This window comes from Phallusia mammillata, chromosome 1, assembly GCF_965637545.1.
Source record: "Phallusia mammillata chromosome 1, kaPhaMamm4.hap1.1, whole genome shotgun sequence".
In the NCBI taxonomy this organism is placed as follows: Eukaryota; Metazoa; Chordata; class Ascidiacea; order Phlebobranchia; family Ascidiidae; genus Phallusia; species Phallusia mammillata.
The window spans coordinates 21,761,504-21,783,195 of NC_137252.1; the positions used below are offsets into that span (position 1 = coordinate 21,761,504).

A 21,692-nucleotide genomic window follows, 5' to 3' on the forward strand; every position below is an offset into this window, starting at 1 on the left:
CACATACGCTCGCAACTAAAATGTCTGGTCACAATTCTACCGAGAAAAGAAAAACAACAACTGTTTAATTTTTATTGCATCGCTCACCAGACTCCACTTAAAGAGTTTTGCGCGGGCCAGAACCCGAAAGTGCAAGCATGCAGCCCCGCCCGAACCTGAAAAGTTCTAAAAGCAAGTTTTGTTTATACCAGACCTGGGCATTTTACGGCCCGCGGGCCACATCCGGCCCGTTGGCTGTCCCTGTCCGGCCCGCGTGAGGTTTAAGTAAATCAAAACAACAATCCAATATAGGTCTATTTATGCTGTGCATGAAATACGGCAATTTTGCTGTTATTTTAAAAAGCAATTTGTTATGTATGATTACGTAGTGATGCACGTGCGTAGGCGAACAGCCACGTGTGATGCTGGTCAAAATCGTCATAAAACACAAGTTGTTCAACCCATTGTTATGCGATAGAGCCTATAGCTCTTTTGTGTCAAAATAATACAGCGGGGATGGGAAAAACACAAAAATCTGATTTTTACAAACTGGAAAGCTTAAACGCAAATTTGATCAACCTAATTGAATAAAAACTTTGGGTTTAACATTTCAGCGTAATATTGCAAGCTAAATTGCTATTTTTCATGTCAATTTGCCCGCTTATTTTTTATGCAAACTATAAATATTTGCATTACAACGCTCAAATGTAGAATAAAGTTTAACCAAGTAATCGTTGGTTTGGTCCTCGGACATAAGTCAGGTTTCTTATGTGGCCCGTTTTAAAAATTAATTGCCCACCCCTGGTTTATACCAAAGCACGAACCCTTTTACGACTTTTGAAACCTAACGAAGACCTGTTGTAAACACGGTTGCTGCATTGTGAACTAATCGTGATGTGTCTCGTTTGATTGCAGACATAAACCTGGTTTTATTTATATGTCAGTTTTATTTTTGTCACGTCTTTATTATGTTGTTGAATACAATGTTCCTAAAGACTTGTGTGTTTTAATTCCAAGCTAAAAACATCAATATATGTCTTAAAATCACAAAATTTATAGTCAGAATCTAAGCGAATTTTTTTGATACTATACAGTGAAACAGCGGCCTGGGCAAAATGTATCTACTTCAGTTTGTCCTTCAATAAAAACAATGACTTTCTTAAACAAAGAAATACGGCAACAAGAAAGCTGACAAGCATTCTCAACATTTGAATGTGAAAATATGTAGGCGTATGCTTCCAACGGTGTTCGCGCATTAAGGTTTTGCAATGTAGCATACGTTTAAATGTTTTTGAATAGATTGCATATTTCCGCGATTAGGCTACTTGTGGATTGCTCATAATCCAGTACAATGGCGAACGTGTGTTCAGAAGCATTAGGGCTAAGCCACTTTACATCCAAGCTGTCAGCAATGCGAAACATGAATGACAGCGTCCGTTTTTAGATGCACAGTTCAGCAAACTGTGGCAGCATGAATTATATGTTCGGATCAAGTACATGTAAGTATAGCCACAGCCTAACAACTGGCCTTGCTGCAGCACAGCAGTGAGTTATTCGGAAAGTTTGGTCGTTTTATGTCGACAAACAGGCAGTATTGTAGAACAGTTGTGTTGCCTTTTTCTTCGCTTTCACATTTGTAAAGAGACGTGAAATAGTTGTGTGATCATGTTTCCTGGGCACTTGTTTTGGAAATTATTGTTTTCAAGCTCAGTTAGGCCAGACAACTGAAACAGTTTTTATTTGTATACTGTAGCGGACGTGCATTGGTTGTTTTGGGAGTACGTTCAACGGAATACAAAAGATGTGCTTTTCGATTTTCCTGTATTTAAGATAAAGTACAAAAAGGTAAGTGAGTTGAACAACTGGTGAAAAAGGGCCAGTTTTGGAAAATGCTATTTTGCGTTCCAAAAAGGAAACGACAATCCCCCATACCTTGGCCTTGTGACAGTTGCCGCAAATAGATATTGACCACTTGTATGTATGACATTGCTAAAGATGTGGTTAACAGCAGATGGGAAATTAAGGGTCAATTTGATGACACTTAAAGATGCGTCAAAAATTCAATTACTGTATTCATTTTGCCTGAACAATGTAGTATTGTGTGTAAAAGATTTCACGGCGAAAAGACATGGAAATCGCTTAGTGATCTACTTTTTTTATAATGTGTCAGAAAAAATATAATTGTAATCTGTTGGTTGTTACATGTTACCACGAGTTGTTGTGTTAAATAACTACAAGATTGGCCAACTGAATATCAGCTACAGAGATATTTAAGTTTGCTTTAAGAACAAGCTCTCAGTCCGCAGTAATGGTGTTAACAAATAAATGGCCTACGGTGTATGAGCTTACATGTAATAAATGTTACTTCAGAATTTGAATGGAGCCTACCGACACAACAGCGGCGAATGGAGGAAACACAACAACCTTGTTTGAAACTACACCCAGCTCGAACAACACGGTGACCCTATTCAACACCACAGAAGACACTACACCTCCCCAAATCCTGCTGTTTTTTGGCGTAGCTATTGCCGTGGCAATAACTGCCAAAATTATATCGTTAACTACTCGCTATTATGTTGAAAGAGCTGCATTCAAGGCCAAAAAGAAGAAAAAGGAAGAAGATGACCTAAACATCGAAATGCCAAAGATGGAACTTAAAATACCAATCAACAAGAAGTTAAGTACAGCGGGCGGCGGTTTACTAAATCTGTTGCGGGTTGCAAGCTCACCAGGTTCGCCCGAAATCGGTCGAAAAATGTTCGAGGATTATGTGGAACCGCTAGACACTGTTTACGAAAATCAAGTGCCTTCTGAAACCTCAGGAAATGAAAAGGAAAAAGAGATGCCAGAGATCAGTTCCACATCCAAACAAGACGAGCCCAGCATTATCTTAGTTCAACCTCGCGCAAAACAGAAACAGAACCTGGTGTTCGAAAACGAAGCCGCACTAAAGTCAAATATAAGCGGAGAAGAAATAAGGTTGGTCCAGCCGCCTGGGAGAAAAGACAAACTTTCGTAGCACTACCACAAACTACCTTTCTACTTGTTTCCAACAGCTTCGAACATTGTAATAAACATGTTTCAGTCAGTCTTCAAGCAAAGCCCGCGACCTCTGGATTCCATTATAATAGTTCGAAACATAGCCCATCTACAAATGAGCATTGTAAAAATATTTGGATAAACGTTTGGACTAACTTGGTATAGCAGTATTGTGTAGCAAGGCTCAGTCGAAAAATCTTATTACTATCGTGACTCAACTTTGCTTCTGCGCGAATAGGAAATATATACATCAGCGCAAATCAAATGCGATTATATTTGTTATACTACTGTACATGTAATTATGTCTTCCGTTTCCACATGCTCAGACTGCAAGACTGACAATGGGGCCAAATACAAATTTGTGTAAATTCGTTGTTTAATTATTTGCAACTCGCGGTTTTAAGTCAATAATGAGTGCAGGACTACATTTCAGCATAACTGCACAAACGAAAAGAACGGAAAAAGCACGAGATAATGTATTATTTAGCGTGTGGACAAACTTCGTATACAGTAGTACGCCTAAGGTAGAAAACGCACGAAGGTCAGGAACCAGTGCCAACGGTGTCATTTTCTTTGATACATTTACGCTGTAAATCACTAAGGGTTTCCAATGCGGGCAGACAAGCCCAAGGAGTCGCGTTTAATAATTCACAAACTTCAAATAAAACTGATTGCTGGTGTGACATTTGGGCTAAGGAGCACCTGTCAAGTCACGTGGGGATGAATTTCACTTGGACAATCGATTGTTTTTGTCAAACATTTAAATGCTTGCGAAACTTCAACAAGAAGAAGCCATTTAAGATATTGCGACAAAGAAAAAGCACAAAACATTTGAGAAAAACAGCCTAGTTGCACTTTACTGTTATCAATGTAAAACACATTTCTAAAAAACTTGTTTATTGATACCAAACCAATTTCTGCCATTTCTTGTACATTACATGTTGCCTTTTTTTAGACGACGTGATCGTCTTATTTTTTATTTTTTCAACAAACTATTTATCTTATAAAGCAAAATGTCGCCGTTTAACTTGTTTCAAGTTTTGTGGTGCGTCAGTGTTATGCCAGGGATACCACCGACAAGGACCTCAAATTTATGACAAGCGAAAAATTAAATTTTTACACGAAACAAACGTTTTTAAACAAACAAGCATTTATACGAACCATGACATACCACATGGCACATTTTTGCCAGAAACAATCTGTTCGAACAACTACTTGTTCGTAGAAAATACTTCGTGCATCTCACGACAGCTCAGGTCTATGTTTATTTTTACTTGAAGCACGGATTTGACTTGTAAGTTAATTGTTGAAAATAAGACTAAACAAGGACATATCTTAGAAATAAGGAATCTAATTTTTTCAAAGACATTGTCCTTTAAAATAAGGACAAATCTTGGAAATAAGGACGATATGGCAACCCTGGTTATATCAGTATGCCTTGAAACGCGACGTTTGTTATATGGGTTGGGTGGAGTTTCAATCGTAACAACGGATACTGTTACGTCCGAGGCTGTGTTGTTGTGGGAATACTAACCAGCGTGCTTCTTTTGTGCTCGTTCAACATGGTGACTAATCCATTCTTTTCACTAGACGTACATAATTTTGACAAAAAAAATGTGGTGCCTGATTTGCTAACAAGTTTTTTTTATTTCGCATAGACTCAATAGTGTTTTTTAGGTACATTTTTAAATCCCTTTACTTTTGCGAAATGTTGTCAACCATCGCATACAAAAGTTTATCCCAAAAGGGCATGAAACTTTTTAAAACCACACAGACCAAACAGACGAATGGCGCTTGTGACAAAGAGTAACACGATAGGCAGATACCGATCAGTATCCTTTCATTCACGACATAGGGTCGAAATGTTGTTACAACACACTGTAGTCGTCTCAAGGAGGCAGGACAACGATCTTTTTAGTGGGCGTTTTACTTCTGTTTAGAGGCGACGCAAATATTTCCTCTTTTAGCACAACGTCAAGTCGCTCTAAGGCTAACTGAGCATGTAACGTTGCTGCCCCGTCCTCGTCCATGTTGTAAACATATTTTAAGACTTCGTACATGCTTTTAAGTGAGTTTGGAAGGACCTATTTAAAGTAAAAAACAATACAATTTTGCGTTTTATTGATAATTGCAGGAATTCGGATACCTTATTTTAACTCTACAAATCCTTATTCAGCTGAGGTAAAGTACACTTAGTTATTCCCTATGGAAAACAACGCTGTTTTTAAATAGTTTTGTGACAACAGCAGGAACGCCTTAAAAGCAGAAAATAAGTTGGGAAAAAATAAAGATGTAAATTCCGATTTAATCAAAAACATAACTGCGATAGAAGTTGTGTATAGAGAATGCATTATGCAGACGTTTCAGCAATCAATGTTGTCATTATCAGTGCACCTGCATTGATGATGAGAACAGTGATTGTTGAAACGTCTTTTTGATTAAATTATATTTCCATGTATAGAGATCCTAAATTCCGATGTCCTTCAAACGAAAACAGAGATAGATAAAACGTTTAGGACAATATACCTGCAAGATATCACTGCCGAGCACTTCGATCAACCGTCGAATGACGAAAACGGCAGCTCGTCTTGGTTCCGCTTTATCGGATTTGGCAATCGACACGATGCACAAATTCAACTATCGACGGTAAAATATGGTTAAAATTATTACCCAGATTTAACTGTGCCCAATTCAACCATGTTATGGAATGGCTTAGGCCAGGGTCGAAACCAAGTACTCAACACATAGGGGAAAAGTTCGGTAGGATCTGGCGAAAGCCTAAATCCCCGATACAACAAATGCTTCAAAAAATCGTATATTACTAATGTAAATTGTACAGTACACAGAAAAGGGGCACAAAAAGGGTAGATAAGTAAATTATGGAGTTATGAATGTTCGGTTGTGAATCATTAGGCACTGATTTCATACATTTAAAAAGTATGGCTTTGCATAAATTTCAAAGAAATAAATTTAAACCAAACTGAAACATCGCCAAAGTACTTTTTTTTACTGACCAGAACTTTGGTGCATCACAAGCTATTTTTCGCTCGTTAAAGTACGGTAATCTATTATGATGAGCGTACGAAACAATGTTTGTCACCCAGACATTCAGTTATACCAGTGGTTTCCAACCGGGGAGGAATTCCTCCCTAGGGAGGAATTTTATGAGTTCAGGGGAGGAATTTCATAAAAACTGTAAAAAAAATTACATTGGAAATGTTACAGAATATTTTTATTTATACATTAGGGACGTCCGTTATAATTTGGATCCGGTTCACATTTAGAGCCAGTTGTAAAACATTCCAAAATGGACATCCCTAATTATAAGGCCTATTTAAAATTGCTTTAATTTTTTATGTTATAAGTTATTTGTTTTTCGTTTCATGGGGAGGAATGAATAGTTCGAAAATGGGCAAAGGGAGGAATGTTACAAAAAAGGTTGGGAACCACTGAGTTATACCAAATCGAATTGTTAAAGTTTCTTTCTAAAAATAAAAACAACCTCCTGTTCGAAGTTGGACAAAACATGACGTAACAAGGGACAGAGATCGGCCAGATTTGATAGCGAACTCGCACGGACTTGCACGCTTGTGTGACGAGCACCAGCAAAGAATAATGGTACCAATCGTTTGCTATACTGCGGAGCAACTTCGCCTGTAAATGTATGACAATTGTGCATGAAAATTCTTAAGAATTCCTTCCACGGTAGAGCTACGAAACACCGATAGATAACGTGAAGAGCGAAGTTATTAAAATTAGTAGTGGGACTGGGTTATGGTTATGAACTAAATTTAACGTTACGAACTAAGTTTTTAGATTGATTGGGCTAACCTTTAGCATTTTTACACAAATTGCATTTAAAGTATCCACTGAAGCTCCTTGCGCTACCTAACGGTATTTATTAAATTTTGTCTGGTGTGAGTGCTGGTGTCAGTACAATCTCCTACTTTCACAGACAAGCAGTGTAAAAAACATTCGGCAGACGACAGCAACAAGCGACAGTTGAGCTGATTAATTCCAGTAGAATTTACCAGTCGACAATACAACTGTCACACAAAATCCATACAAGTAGTGCTCACAAAAATGGGATTTAGCAGGACCCAGTATTTAACGCATTATTTGCATTACCCATTTATGTATTATTTGCAAAAATCATCAAACTTTTTTGCATACATTTTAATTCTGCCAGACTGCATTCTTTGATGACGTTTTAAACTAGAATGGTGGCTTTCTGATATACTTCCATTTTATATATTCTATACGATATTTACCAATTTACTATACACCTCATTTGATCTACACATATGATTGTTTTTGTAAACAAAAACTAATGGGTCCCCAAACGCGCGTTTGTGCGGATTTACGGTAAACAAATGTTGCGGTGATTTTTAAATTCTTAAGAACAAATTTTTAGAAAGCATTAACCCAACAATAAAAAATTTTGTTTGTATTTTTTTGCACTATTATTGTCGTATAATTACAAAAACAATAAAAAAGAACGAAACAAATACTTTCATTTTAATCTCTTGCTTTGACCCAGATATTGTCGTCCAAGGTCGGGTTTTAAACACATTTTTTTTTCTAGAAAGCTGTAACAGTTGTGTTACAGACACTTTAAATTAAAACGCGATTTGCTGCAAGTTTATACATAACAAATTGTTTTTCATTTAACTTTGTTTCGCGAAACGAGTACCATTGACCTGTAGTAACCTTTTAGGGTGCACACACCAAATGACTGTTTGACCTTTTGACACCGTTTTCAATAGCACGCCGTCCTTAGTGTTCAACAACACCGTTTGACCTAATTTATACATGCCTTGACTATTTGATTAAAAAAAAACAAAAAAAAAACGCTACGTTATGACGAAAGAAAGTTCTGAACTGTGTTAGTAATACCTACTAATTGACCTTAAGTAACCCGTGGTCATGCAGCGGCCAACCTGACAACGAGCATTTAAAAAAACATTTATCTTGCAAAAAAAGTCAAGTTTATTTTTTTCATATTTAGTTTGATTAACAAAGTTTTGCTTGACATATACGAAACCGAAGCACGCCTTTTAGGTTTAAATCACGTCATATGTGTGAAACCTTTGCCAAAACTGAAAATGCGAGTGATAACTTAATAAAACGACGTAGCATTGCTGTGTAAAACAGCTGATTTCTAATCACCGAAACGACGTCTCGTAAAACGTCTGTCCGACGTCAAGCTGAGCCCTCCCGCTCTGCCCTATTATTCGTAAACGTACTCTCTTGGGACTTCTGCCTACAGTGTCTTTCTTGACCAAACGAGCGTTAGACACATTTACGTTTCGGGGGCCTGTGGGTGTACCGCTGGGTCATTCGGGGTCAAACTTCTGGAAAATCAAGTTCAGATTAATAACTAACATATGTCCAAATTTGAATCAATTTGAAGCACTCTTTCTTCACCAAAACAGCGTTACAAACGAGCGTTTAAAAATTTTACGTTTTGGGGGTCTGTGGGTGAACCGCTGAGTCATTCGGGGTCAAATTTCACGGAGACCAAACTCGGATTAATAACTAACATCTGTCCAAATTTGAATAAACTTGAAGCACTCTTTCTTTACCAAACGAGCGTTACAAACGAGAGTTAAAAATTTTACGTTTCGGGGGCCTGTGGGTGAACCGCTGGGTAATTTGGGGTCAAACTTCAGGTGGACCAAGTTTGGATTAATATCTAACATATGTCCAAATTTCAATAAATTTAAAGCACTCTTTCTTGACCAAACGAGCGTTACAAACCAGCGTTAGACAGAAAAAAGAAAAAAAGAAAAAAAAAATACGGACAAAAACAATATGTGTCCCCTTCAGGGAAGGGGACCCATAATTATTATTTACTTTACCTAGCTGATTAATAAACCGAACTAATATTTCTCCAATTTTGACAACACTGGCTTCATCAAACTCATTTTTGCTTGCAAGGCATTTTGCATAATCATCACATAGATGTAGAACTAAAGACCTGAAAAAAAAAACTTACTTCACAAAGTGTACCAACTAATAATTCCGACTTTTAGATGTCGGTAACATTAAGACAGAATGGTAATCTTTAAAACGTTTGTAAGGCACTGAAGACAAATCCAGAAATACAAGGTTTTTCTTTTTCTAAACAATCAAAAATCATTTACTTACACTCTGTCTTCAGAATTGAAACTTTCTCTGTTAATTATTATAAATATTCCTTGCAATAGGGAAAGGTACACAAAAGAATCATCCTCAACTTTCAAGCGTTCCACAAACAGTTGATAAAGTTTATTTTGATATTCAGCAACTGACTGATCACTTTTCTCGAAAAGGTTTGTCAAATGCCTGACAGCAGCAGCCCTACAATGAAAAAACAAACAGAACAAGACCTCATTAAAATAGCCTTAATTTAGAATTTAGATCATTACGAACTTAATAAGTAGTCTTTAATACCTAATTTCACATACCCATCAACTTTTTTCTACTTTCCATACCTAACTGGTGGACTTTTGTGAAATAGTGAATCAATTGCTTCTGTCACAGAGAAGTCTTCATTTGACTCAAAATTATCAATGCCATGTTCCGATCTTTGATGGGCACTTTGTTTCACAGATACAGATTCTAGTTTTTTGCTGAGATTGTCCATAACTTGTTCCTGTTCATGGGGTTTAAATGAACTGCTTTGAACAGGTCTTTGCTTGTTATTGCCTTCTACTTCCATACTTGTAAAGTCATCAGTTTTACCAAAAAGATTCGTTAGATTTGTAACTCCAGCCTAAAAATACACAAGTCTACAAATAAAAGGGTGGTTTTTACTACATTACCATTTCACATACACCACAACCTCTTAAAAACACAAAACTGTAAATATTCCTCAAATCATTTTACATTGGGTCCATTATTTGAAAAAAGAAATCATGGCATGGTTGTTTTAAAACAGTGTTTCTCAAACTTGTACGGATCGCGTACCACTTGACAATTTTTTTTATTGTTGCGTACCACCTAAACCTGGGTTCTTAACCTTTTCGTAGTCACGGCCCCCTTTTGTAAGTCTGCGTACCACCAACGTAATTTACCGTCTTTACATGTGACTTGCATTATACGTTATTGAAGCATTCAAATTCAATTTAAACTAAGTCCTTTCTTTCAACGAAGTTTCTGTACAGTAGCGGTCAACACAACAAACCGATAAATTTTCTGGTATATATAACTTGACTCAAACCTTGTCCTATGAAGTCTATTGTCCATGTGTGTTATGATGTCACAATAGGGTAAATAATTATAAAAAAGTAATTGTTCTTGACCTAATTAAGGTTTGTTATACTGTATGCACTTGTATGTAGGATTGTAAAAACTGCTGAGAAGCTTAAAATAAATTTCTGTTAGTTAAGATACTCAACATATTTGCCTCCATGGGATCTCACGGACCCCACATTGGGAACCATTGACCAAAATCCTTTTTTCAAACCAGAGCTTATCAATTGGGTCATTTGTGTTCGAATTTTAGAACGGACTTGAAATAGGTACCACAGAAAGCTACTCGCGTACCACCTAAAAAGCTTCGGCGTACCACTAGTGGTACACGTACCACAGTTTGAGAACCACTGTTTTAAAAGATAAAAACTTACATCCATTTTCCACAACAACAAGGTATAGAATTGAACTGCAGGTTTAAGCAGAACAGCATTCAATGCACTGCTACAAAATGCTTTATTATCATTAACATTTTTTCTTAGTTTGTTTTTGACCTATTGTAGGAAACCCGAGGTATATGTTTGGGATACAGATTCAATGTGTAAACACAGCAACCAACACTCTCCAAATTTCATCCAATTGGAGTGGCTGAATTTAGCAATAAACACATCACCATGACATGCCCATGTTTTAATTGGATGTTGTTTAAACATTATTTTTTTTTACAAAATTCACAAAAGTTTTGAGATGTTAATATATTCCCCATATTTTATTTTGGGTCCCATAAAAGACACTGTTTTTATAACCTTAGTTTGTTTCGGCGGGAAGAATCTAATGGGTTCCCACACATGCAGAGTGGTAAATAATGCATTTCAAGGGATAAGCATGAAAACGTTTGGTGTTGTAAGGTCAAACACAGTGATTAATACTATGCTTTGATATTCATGCTTTATAAAGTACAAACTACCCAAATTTTATTAAATTCAGACATTGTTTGAAGTTTGTCCAATTTTATGTTCGATTTTTAAAGGTAAGAAGAGGTAAATGGTGGAAATATGGGGTAAAACACAATAATCAACACCTATAATGGCAAAATCTACAAGCTATCCAAATTTCATTCAAATCGTTTGTTAAAAAATTCACCCATTTTAGGTGGCTAGTGGGATAAATGTTGGGCCTATTGAGTCAAACAAAGCAAATGGCACAAAGACATGCCTATGTCTACCAACTAAAAAAATCATCCAAATCATCAAAGTTTAATGGCAAAAGAAAGAATGAAATGGAGTAAAATAAAAATGGAAAGGGGACCCATAATACCTGTAGCGAACTAGAAAACATATTCATATCCAATTCACCACCTTTCCCATGTGTTGCTATAGCAATGGCAAGATCTGTGGAAGTATCTTTATCCTCTTTTGACAACCAAGAAATTTCGGAAACTTTCTAAAAAAACAAAAAACTTCAGATAACAAAAGATACCATACAATATTTAATGTTTTCAACATTGAGATTGTGTTTTGTGTTTTAGGTGTTGTGGGCACCTAAAACATAAAACAGCCAAGAGTAGCTACATCGCCATTAAAAACCAAACCTTAAAAGGCAGAGTTGGGGCATCAAGGTAAACAATGGCAGCAGCACTACTATCTTTTTGCAAAATTATTGTCATGTTACATTGCCAAAAAAGCTTTATTTCTTTGCAGAAGTTTGTCAAATATGTACAGAATGTTGGACACGAAGTCACTACTGGAACTGGAAGCTTGTCAGTAATTGTAGTTTAGAACATATGATAACCTTATAAAAAAAAAGATCTGCCGCACAAATAACTCAATGCAGTGTCCTTACCTGCAAAAGTGGTACAAGGTCTGCTAATGTTGCCTGCATTAAATTTTCTTGACTCATTAGACATAGGCCAAGAATAGCAAAACTGAGTTTCAAATTTTCAACAGCTATAATTTCTTCTTTTGATTCTGTGACACGTACTAACATTACCTGTAGAACCATTAAAAAATTAGTATGTACATTGTTTTTGCCATGCTCAGATATCAGACTTAAGGCTTCTTGACCACATGCTTACACATGTTTTTTTAATTACTGTTGCGAATGACTTAGGATGTTAAAAAGAAATAGTTAAAGAAGTATACGATCAATTTAAAAATATGGCTAAGCAATTGCACATACACAACTATTTATTGGGGTAGAAAATATTTAACATTGGGTCCCATAATTGGCATCATTTTTACCTTTGTCTGTTTGAAAAAAATATAGGTAAGAAATAAACATTGTCAGAAAATATATACATTTTAAGAGGCTAGTGTAGTAGCTCAAAGGTAGCTCTACTTTTCACCCAAAAGTGTCACTGATGTCTATCTAAAAAAAATTTTTTTATTTTTTTTTATTTTACAACTGCAGACATCAGGCATAAAAATCAAATTGCCGTGTGTGGCTAATGCTTGTGGAGCAGTGGCTTGGATATATATGGAGAGAAATATTCTAACCTTAACAAAGTTTGAGATTTGGTCATTGTCAGACAACAAAGTTGTGGGATCACAACTCTCCAAAACTGACATCAAAAGTGCATATAAAATCAACTGACTCTCCCCGGCTATTAAATGCTGAACAGCACGATCTTCCGGTGTAAGTATAGTGTGTGATATAATATCAATGCTTTCAGTTTGTAGATCGCCAAGTAGCTACAAACAAACCAACATGAGGATAAAACAATATAGACCAAAAGTACGAAAAATAAAATAAAGTGTGCTGGGTAAAACCACCAGTTAAAAAAATTCACAGTTGATAATTGTAAAGTTAAACACACAAAACTATGCCTATAGAAAAAAAAGTTAAAAAAAAGTTTAAAGCACCTCTATCCATTATTAACAAGACCAACATAATTGTATGAAACATATCACAGGCTAAGCCATTTTATACTCATTACAATTTTATTACCTTTAGCATGGAAATGAAGAAATCTGATGCAAATTCTTTTTTTGGAATAGATGACACTATTTCAATAATTGATTGAACAATTTTGTCTTGTTCCATTACAATACTCTCAGGAGTCCTACAAAAGGAAAATAAGATAAAAGCACAAAATAACTTACAAGCAATAAACCTAATGATCAAATATTGATCAGACAAAATAGAGACAAAATAATGTTAAAATTTTAGAATAAAATTGGGATAACTGCCTAACATGTATGCAATTTGAACAAGTTTGAAGCACTTTTTTTGGACAAACACATGAAACAAACCAGAGTTTAAGTGTATTGTATAAATTGCTGTTAAAATTGCACTAAAAAACATTAATAAGGGAATATCTTCATTATAAACATACTGTTCAGCTTCTTGTTTGGACACTTCTAGCTTGCCATCAGATGACAGTGAAAAAGAAATATCATCGCTCACTTCAAAGATTGTAAGCTGTTGATTTGCATGAGTTGAAATATTGCAGAGTGCAAAAACAATGCTAATTGCTGCATCAACAGGACAGGAATTCAAAGTAGCTACAATTACTTCTCGACAAATAGTTTGTAAACGGCATACAGTGTTCCTTGAACAAAAAATATTCCTGGTAATTGCACAAATACTACAAAACTTTGAACAAATATTATTGCACCAGTGCCTATGACCGCAAAATATAATATAAAGAACATTTAACATCACAACTTGCATCATGATTATGTACCATTGATTTCTTTATGATTCAAGGTTTTACTAGTTTACAACAAAGTCATAATGAACTAGAAGGGTGGCTTTCTGATATACTTCCATTTTATATATTCTATACGATATTTACCAATTTACTATACACATCATTTGATCCACACATATGATTGTTTTTGTAAACAAAAACTAATGGGTCCCCACACGCGTGTTTGTGCGGATTTACGGTAAACAAATGTTGCGGTGACTTTTAGATTTTTAAAAACAAATTTTTAGAAAGCATTAACCCAACAATAAAAAAATTGTTCGTATTCTTTTTGCACTATTATTGTCATAAAATTACAAAAACATTAAAAAAGAACGAAACAAATACTTTAATTTAATCTCTTGCTTTGACCCAGATATTGTCGTACCATTGACCTCCAGTAACCTCTCAGGGTGCACATGTCAAACGACTGTTTGACCTATTGACACCGTTTTCAATAGACGCCGTCCTTACTGTTCAACAAAACCGTTTAACCTAATTTATACATGCCTTGAGTGTTGATTCCTAAATTTATAGCAAAAAAACACTACATTATGATGAAAGAAAGTTCTGAACTGTGTTAGTAATACCTACTAGTTGACCTTAAGTAACCCATGGTCATGCGGCGGCCAACCTGACAACGAGCATTTAAAAAAACACATTTATCTTGCAAAAATGTCAAGTTTGATTTTTCAACTTTATTTTGAATAACAAGTTTTGCTTGACATATACGAAACCGAAGCACGCTTATTAGGTTTAAATCACGTCATAGGTGTGAAACCTTTGCCGAAACTGAAAATGTGAGTGACAACTTAATAAAACGAAATAGCATTGCTGTGCAAAACAGCTGATTTCTAATCACCGAAACGACGTCTCGTAAAACGTCTGTCCAACGTCAAGCTAAACCCTCCTGCTATCGTAAACCAGTGAGTTACTCTCTTGGGACTTCTGCCTACAGTGTCTTTCTTGACCAAACGAGCGTTAGACACATTTACGTTTCGGGGGCCTGTGGGTAAACCGTTGGGTCATTCAGGGTCAAACTTCAGGAGGATCAAATTTTGGTTAATAACTAACATCTGACAAAATTTAAACAAATTTGAAGCACTCTTTCTTGACCAAACGCATATAACAAACCATGTTTTAAAAATTTTGCATTTTGGGGGCCTGTGGGTGAACCACTGGGTAATTCGGGGTCAAACTTCAGGAGGATCAAATTTAGATTAATAACTAACATCTGTCCAAATTTGAAGCACTCTTTCTTGACCAAATGCGTTTAACAAACCAGCGTTAGACAGAAAAAAGAAAAAAAAAATACGGACAAAAACAATATGTGTCCCCTTCAGGGAAGGGGACCCATAACTACAAATAATTTCACAGCTCCAGATGAAATTTAAGCACAAAAAATGTGTAATGATGACAGTTGCATGTTCACCTGGTCCACATAAATATGGCAAACAAGACTTCAATGTAGGGCACAAGCTGTTTTTGAATTGCAGTTTCTCTGTTTTCAATCCTGAGATATGTGAAAATGAAATGAATATATTCCATAGACTTATTGATGTCCAACGGGGATTCTTAAAAACATTTGAATAAGAATAACAACAACCAGTTTAAACATGCATATAATCCTGGTGATTACAAACTATAAATTTCTTGGCTGTTTTGCAAAATACTATGATCTTCTAATCAATACAAATGTTACAGATATATTGTAATATCCATTACATTGGGTTTCCATTTTGTAACATATTTGTTTAAAAAGCAGAACACCCAATACTTAGTCTTCACTACTCTCATATAATTCCTAATTGGTTGCAGCTAGATAACAGGCTACAAAACAGCACTAGATACATCTGCCAAAATTAATCTACAATGGATTTTTACTAACCTTCCCCCAAACTAGCTGTAGATGGGTTAGAATGTTCTGTAGTAAGTGAATAGAGAGAGGTAAAAAAAATCCGAAAATAATGTTCCACAACAAGTGAAGGAAATTTTCCATACAAAGCAAATGTGGTGTCCAGAATAACATGATGGAAAAGTTGTTGATCTGGTAGTCTACAAAAATAAAGTGTCTTACTTTTGCACTATACTGCGATGATAAAATGTTGCTTTAATTTCCCTAATTTAAAACTTTTTCGAAAGTTAAAGGTACTTAAGAAGTAAACATGAAAGTAATCTTTGCTTAAAAAAATGCTATTTCATGTACATTTATAATTATTTAAATCAAAGCTTTTTCTAAGAATTTACCTTATTTCTACGAAAAAGTGGATTAGTATGTTTGTATGAAGAAAAAAAAACAGAAAAATATTCAAGTAATGGAGTGTTTAAGCTATTTTAGCTGGAATGTATTATTTTACCAAATTCATACCTTTCTGTAATTTCTATTGATTGAAGGTATAATACTAGTTGATTACATGTCTTGCTACAGTAATCATTCACTCCAATACCGGCCTTAGGTGGAGTAGAAAGAATTTTTGAAATTATTTGAGATTTTTTGGAATCACTTAATTCAGTGTCTGAAAACAAAACAAATGATGTTAAAAAATCTATTTAATTGATATATGTAGACCAGTGTTTGCAAATACTTGTATAGTAAGAAGTGTTCGATGTTGATATTAACTTTTAGTTGTATTAATATTAGACCCCAAGTTGCCAGCAATAAAAAACTTGTGTAGAGAATGATTTCTAGATGAAGAAGAATTTAAACAGTCATATTTTGCTTTTCATTCACTCATTTGTTATTTAACAACCCCTTAAAAAGGTGGCTTTGCTAAATATTTATCCTTATACAGACTACTTCCTAACTTAGCATAACACATCTTTAAACTAGAAGGGTGGCTTAGCACATATTGCCCTTGCACATACACTATGATCTATTTTAAAACAAAAATATATTTCCTATGCTTATTTTGTATTGGGTCCCATATTAGCCATCGTCTTTTATAACCTTGGTTGTTTCTGCAGGCAAAAACTCATGGGTCCCCACACATGCAAAGTTGAAAATAATGCAATTCAATAGATTCAATAGATGATGGGGTCCAACACACAACCAAAAAAAAATAAGAAACCTCAATGACTCAATCAATAGTACTGCAAAATTTCAGCCCAAACCACCAATGTTAAAAATTTTGACCACTAGAGGTGTTTTGAGCAACAACTGTTAATGTTTCTTACGTCAAAGGGCTGTTAACAACCCCCGAACTGCAATGGCGCAAAAACGTCCACCAAGCAACCCACAAAGTCACAAATGAGTAACATACAACTGGTTGCTCTTGTAACACTATTGTGCCACAGAAATCTTTTGTTTGTGGTGCCCAGTAACATACAAATACGTTTTACACTTTGGGGGCTTATGGGGTAAATGTTAGGGCTGCAGGGTTGAACACAACAATTGACACCTATAAATGGCATACTCTACAAACTATTCCAATTTTAGCCAATTCTGACATTGTTTACAAATTCACCCCTTTTAGGGGGCTAGCGGGGTAAATACTACGGTTATTCGGACAAAAAAAGTGGGATGCACATCTACATAACTACATCTACCATCTGTATAAGTTTCAGCCACATCCATCAACCATTTGATGGCAAAACGAGTCGGACAAACTTCGGGGGAAAATACCCATTTTAGGGGGCTAGCGGGGTAAATACTGGGGTTATCAACAAAAACAAAGAGGTATGCACATCTACATAACTACATCTACCATCTGTGTAAATTTCAGCCAAATCCATCAAACATTTGATAGAAAGACGAGTCGGACAAACTTCGGGGAAAAAATACCCATTTTAGGGGGCTAGCGGGGTAAATACTGGGGTTATCAACAAAAACAAAGTGGGATGCACATCTACATAACTACATCTACCATCTGTATAAGTTTCAGCCACATCCATCAACCATTTGATGGCAAAACGAGTCGGACAAACTTCGGGGGGAAATACCCCTTTTAGGGGGCAAGCGGGGTAAATACTGGGGTTATCAACAAAAACAAAGAGGTATGCACATCTACATAACTACATCTACCATCTGTGTAAATTTCATCCAAATCCATCAAGGATTTGATGGAAAAACGAGTCGGACAAACTTTGGGTAGAAGAAAAAAAAAGAAAAAAAACAAAAACATTTTGAGTAAAATCAATATGAGTCCCCTTCAGGGAAGGGGACCCATAATAACATACAGGTTTCTGCAATCAGACACTAATGGTTTACCACACAAGTGTATGCGGTAATTGGCAATGTTATTAATAGAGGATGATTGTTTTTGTGTTGGGAATGGCATTTTGATAAAAAGCACAGATAATATCACTAGGCATACATAAAGTTTCATTCGATAAGTTTAGTTAAAAGGGGGGTAGTTACATTGCACCTCAAATAGAAAACAATAACCCAATCCACATCAATCAAAATTAATGATTTAATTATTGAGGTGGGTGAAACTTAACCAAGTGGTTTATATATTATACACTACCCAGATCCAACACTACTTAATCTGTAAGCAATCACACACACAGAAACTTTTTTGAATAATCATTGGAGCTATTGTAAAAAAACTGCAGGACCATGTGTGTCAATTGTAAAACTTCCATCGAAATATGTAACTTATCAAAATCACCTCCACAAGTGTCAGGGTAAAAAAGTAAAATACAGATTAGAAACAATCCATGTCCCCTTCAGTTAATAGGATTATGAAAGTAGATACTAACCTAAACTCATAATGACTCCATTAATGGTGGCAAGAACACCACCAGGTAGTAAAAGACACTTGGATAGAAGCATTCCACATGCTCGTTGCAACCAGACTGGAGATTTTGAAGACTGAAAACCTTGCAATGTGATCAAGCTCTTGACAGATTCTACCAGTTTGGCCCATCTTGTTAAAATGTGAGTAAGCAACGAAAGACAGGATTTTCTTTCTAGGTCATCAAGCTTAAAACAAAGTCAGATTTTAGTAAGCTTTGAAGGAAATAAGCGTTATCTATTGTTGTGTTTAATAGGTAATGAAACTTCAGTAGGGAATACAGTCCAGCAAATCAGGCTGATTGGAGACTGAGAGCATGAGGGGCCACATTAGGAGCTTCATGAATACCTGGCCAGCTGCAAAGAAAGACACACTTCATTGATGTGTGACTTATTCAGGGTGTTGGCTACTGCAATTCATTTATTTTATACAATGCCATCTGATATTTATATGCAGAAAGTGTAAAAAGATTTAGACCTACCTATTAACCAGTGGTTATAAATTTGAGTTTAATTAAAACTTTAGTGGACCTAACTGCTCTTTTCAGGTATATATCATCATTAACATAATAAGTCAAGTACATGGGTATACAGTGGTTTCATGGCTCAGTTTTGTCATTTATGTTAGATACATGTTTAAATTAAATATAGTATAGCCAAAAAATATGTCTAGCATCTGTGTAAGTTCCAGTAGAAAAATAAATGCATTTTTGGCGATAAAACTGACTGTGCTCATTAAAACAAAACTTGTGTACAACAATACCATTTTGCTGCACTGTGGACTGTAGCACAGTTGAAGAACTCCAGCAAGAATATCCAGTAAATATTGGTTTGACAATTTGAGCTGAATATATTTGTGGTTGCAAGACAAAAGCAAACTCCTGAACAAAACATTTTTACTGTATTTGTGATTTGCCTATTACTGACTTACACAGCAATCTGTTGTTGCTAAGACAACTGAAAAAGTGAAATGTTAAATCCACAACGCAAAAAGCAACTGCATTACTTTATTATATTGTTCAAATATAGCACAGCTATTGTTTATTTCACAATATTAAACAACACCTGAAAAGCAAAAAGTAATGTATTTATTAATTAACCAAACAAATTTAAAATAGGAAGGTAACCTGCAAATTTGATATAATGCTTTACTTCCACAAGTTGATGGTCCCGGTGGATCACTAAAGTTTAATGATAATGTTGTGAGTTGGAAATACAAATGTCGACTAATTCCAACTTTTACAATAAAGAACAACAAATAGTCCAGCTGTTTTTTGTCTTGCACCGAAACCAACAGATCAAATTTTTGTTGAGTTTCCATCTCAGCATCACTGTATGATTTTGCAGCATTTTGCAAAATTAGCAAACATTTGTGGGCAAATCCTGATGATTGACAAAATAAGTTGTTTCCACATTGGGTACATGGGGTACTGTTAAGTGGTATCTTCAATTGCTCCAATAAATTATTCACCATTGACAAATTTTCGGCAACAGTTTGGAATTCCCCTAGAATACACAAAATAAACATGTTTGGCCAAAGTTTTTAGTTAAAGATAAAATAGCAATCAAACAAAACCTATCATTAAAGTTTATTTGTAGTTAACCAACCCATTTTTTAGTTGACCGCACCCAAACATATAGTAAATAGGAACAATGATGGCATAAATTAAACCAGTGGTCTCCAATTTGTTGTAGGCTCATTGCACTGACCGGCTAGGTAATGACCAACAAGTGACCCATTACCCCTTCGACGATGCGACAGCCCATGGACTCATTTTTTTCTTTTATTTCTTGTTTATTTATTTATTTTAATTGTTATTTATTTGTATTTATTGTGTCATTTTTTGTGATACGTAGTACAACTACATACTTTGTAATATCGTCACTAAGTTTTGTGCTGCACCCTTTCTTCCGGCGCCTGAAACCAACCAATAGGGTTTCTTTGGGTGGTTTCTTTTCCTGTTGAACCCCACCCTCTTTACCTAACATGGGTGGTTAGCTTCTAGGTCCCAACTTGAATGGTTCCACCAACGTTTCCCCCAGTCTCAATGTTTAAATGCGCCAACCTCATCCTCTGATGTGATTCCCGCCACGTAACGCTTATAATAACGATGTAGCCGCAGCGCTTCTACCATCCCTCCACGAATTGTACCCTCAATTTTGTCGCGCTTTTCAACGTCTGATATTTCCGGCCTGGTGAATATTTTAGCGCAATTGTGCTGCTACGATTTTGCCTGGCGAAATAAACTCAACTCAACTCAACACTTAGCAATCTAGAAATAAGTATTTTGCAGCACTTTGTGAATGTTTCCTTTAAATGTTGTGGAAAGACCCTTTCTTTCAAAAATACACAAAACAAAATAGTCGAAAACCACCACATAAAATTAATTTAACATAACTTACATTTTTCTGCGATGAGCGTATGGAGTTGACGCATTACTTGCTGAATAGTGTGCAAACCCATGGAATTGCTTTCCATAACTCGTCACATCAAATAAACAAATGACACACAAAATGTACTGACTGTGTTTACAATTTTTTGTGTCCAGCAACCTGCCATCTCCATGCTTTTCAGTTGCACCAGGGGGGGATTTACCACCGCAGTTTTTTTTTAATTTTTATTTTTGGAGCAAAATATGTTGTAATAGCTCGATGGAAGCTACCTAATACATAGCTGGTAGCTAATACACCCTTCGCGCCCGAAAAAAAAACGTTGTCCTCCGAAGATACACACGATCATAGAACGTGTACTCGTTGGACGTCCTCCTTTTTAGCAAAAACGAGGTTGTCCCCAGACGACAATAAAAAGTGTCCAAATAACCCTTTTGAATTTTCTAATCATTAAATATAGATTTGACAATTATGTCTTCGAAAACAGCCCAAAATACATGTTCAGCTTATCTATAAAGAAATATGGATGGACTTAACATTGTTGTGACAGCTGTGTGACACTGCGAATACCTATGTTTAGCGTGGGTTGTGATAATTGTTAATCGAAATTGACAATTTTAACACTTATCGGGCGCCGTTGTCGAATAAATTAACTTGCTATCTGGGGTCGCAACACAGCTAACC

The 21,692-nt window shown here is 35.7% G+C and overlaps 2 protein-coding genes across 2 annotated transcripts; one reads left to right on the forward strand and one right to left on the reverse strand.

The window, feature by feature from the left end:
* The first annotated feature begins 1,448 nt into the window (after positions 1–1,448).
* On the forward strand, positions 1,449–3,435 carry LOC145214711 (uncharacterized). The gene is made up of 2 exons (XM_080083301.1): positions 1,449–1,824; positions 2,350–3,435. The coding sequence occupies exon 2, from the start codon at positions 2,357–2,359 to the stop codon at positions 2,996–2,998; it is 642 nt and encodes a 213-aa protein (XP_079939427.1). The 5' UTR covers positions 1,449–1,824; positions 2,350–2,356; the 3' UTR covers positions 2,999–3,435.
* Positions 3,436–3,478: 43 nt separating this feature from the next.
* On the reverse strand, positions 3,479–21,485 carry LOC145214703 (transport and Golgi organization protein 6 homolog). The gene is made up of 18 exons (XM_080083289.1): positions 21,021–21,485; positions 19,745–20,123; positions 19,381–19,498; positions 18,584–18,806; positions 16,251–16,398; positions 15,771–15,937; positions 15,315–15,456; positions 13,529–13,744; positions 13,141–13,255; positions 12,690–12,884; positions 12,037–12,183; positions 11,512–11,637; positions 9,495–9,775; positions 9,169–9,360; positions 8,880–8,998; positions 6,521–6,672; positions 5,545–5,655; positions 3,479–5,102 (listed from the first exon to the last, which is right to left on the reverse strand). The coding sequence occupies exons 1-18, from the start codon at positions 21,094–21,096 to the stop codon at positions 4,908–4,910; spliced, it is 3,102 nt and encodes a 1,033-aa protein (XP_079939415.1). The 5' UTR covers positions 21,097–21,485; the 3' UTR covers positions 3,479–4,907.
* Positions 21,486–21,692: the final 207 nt, after the last annotated feature.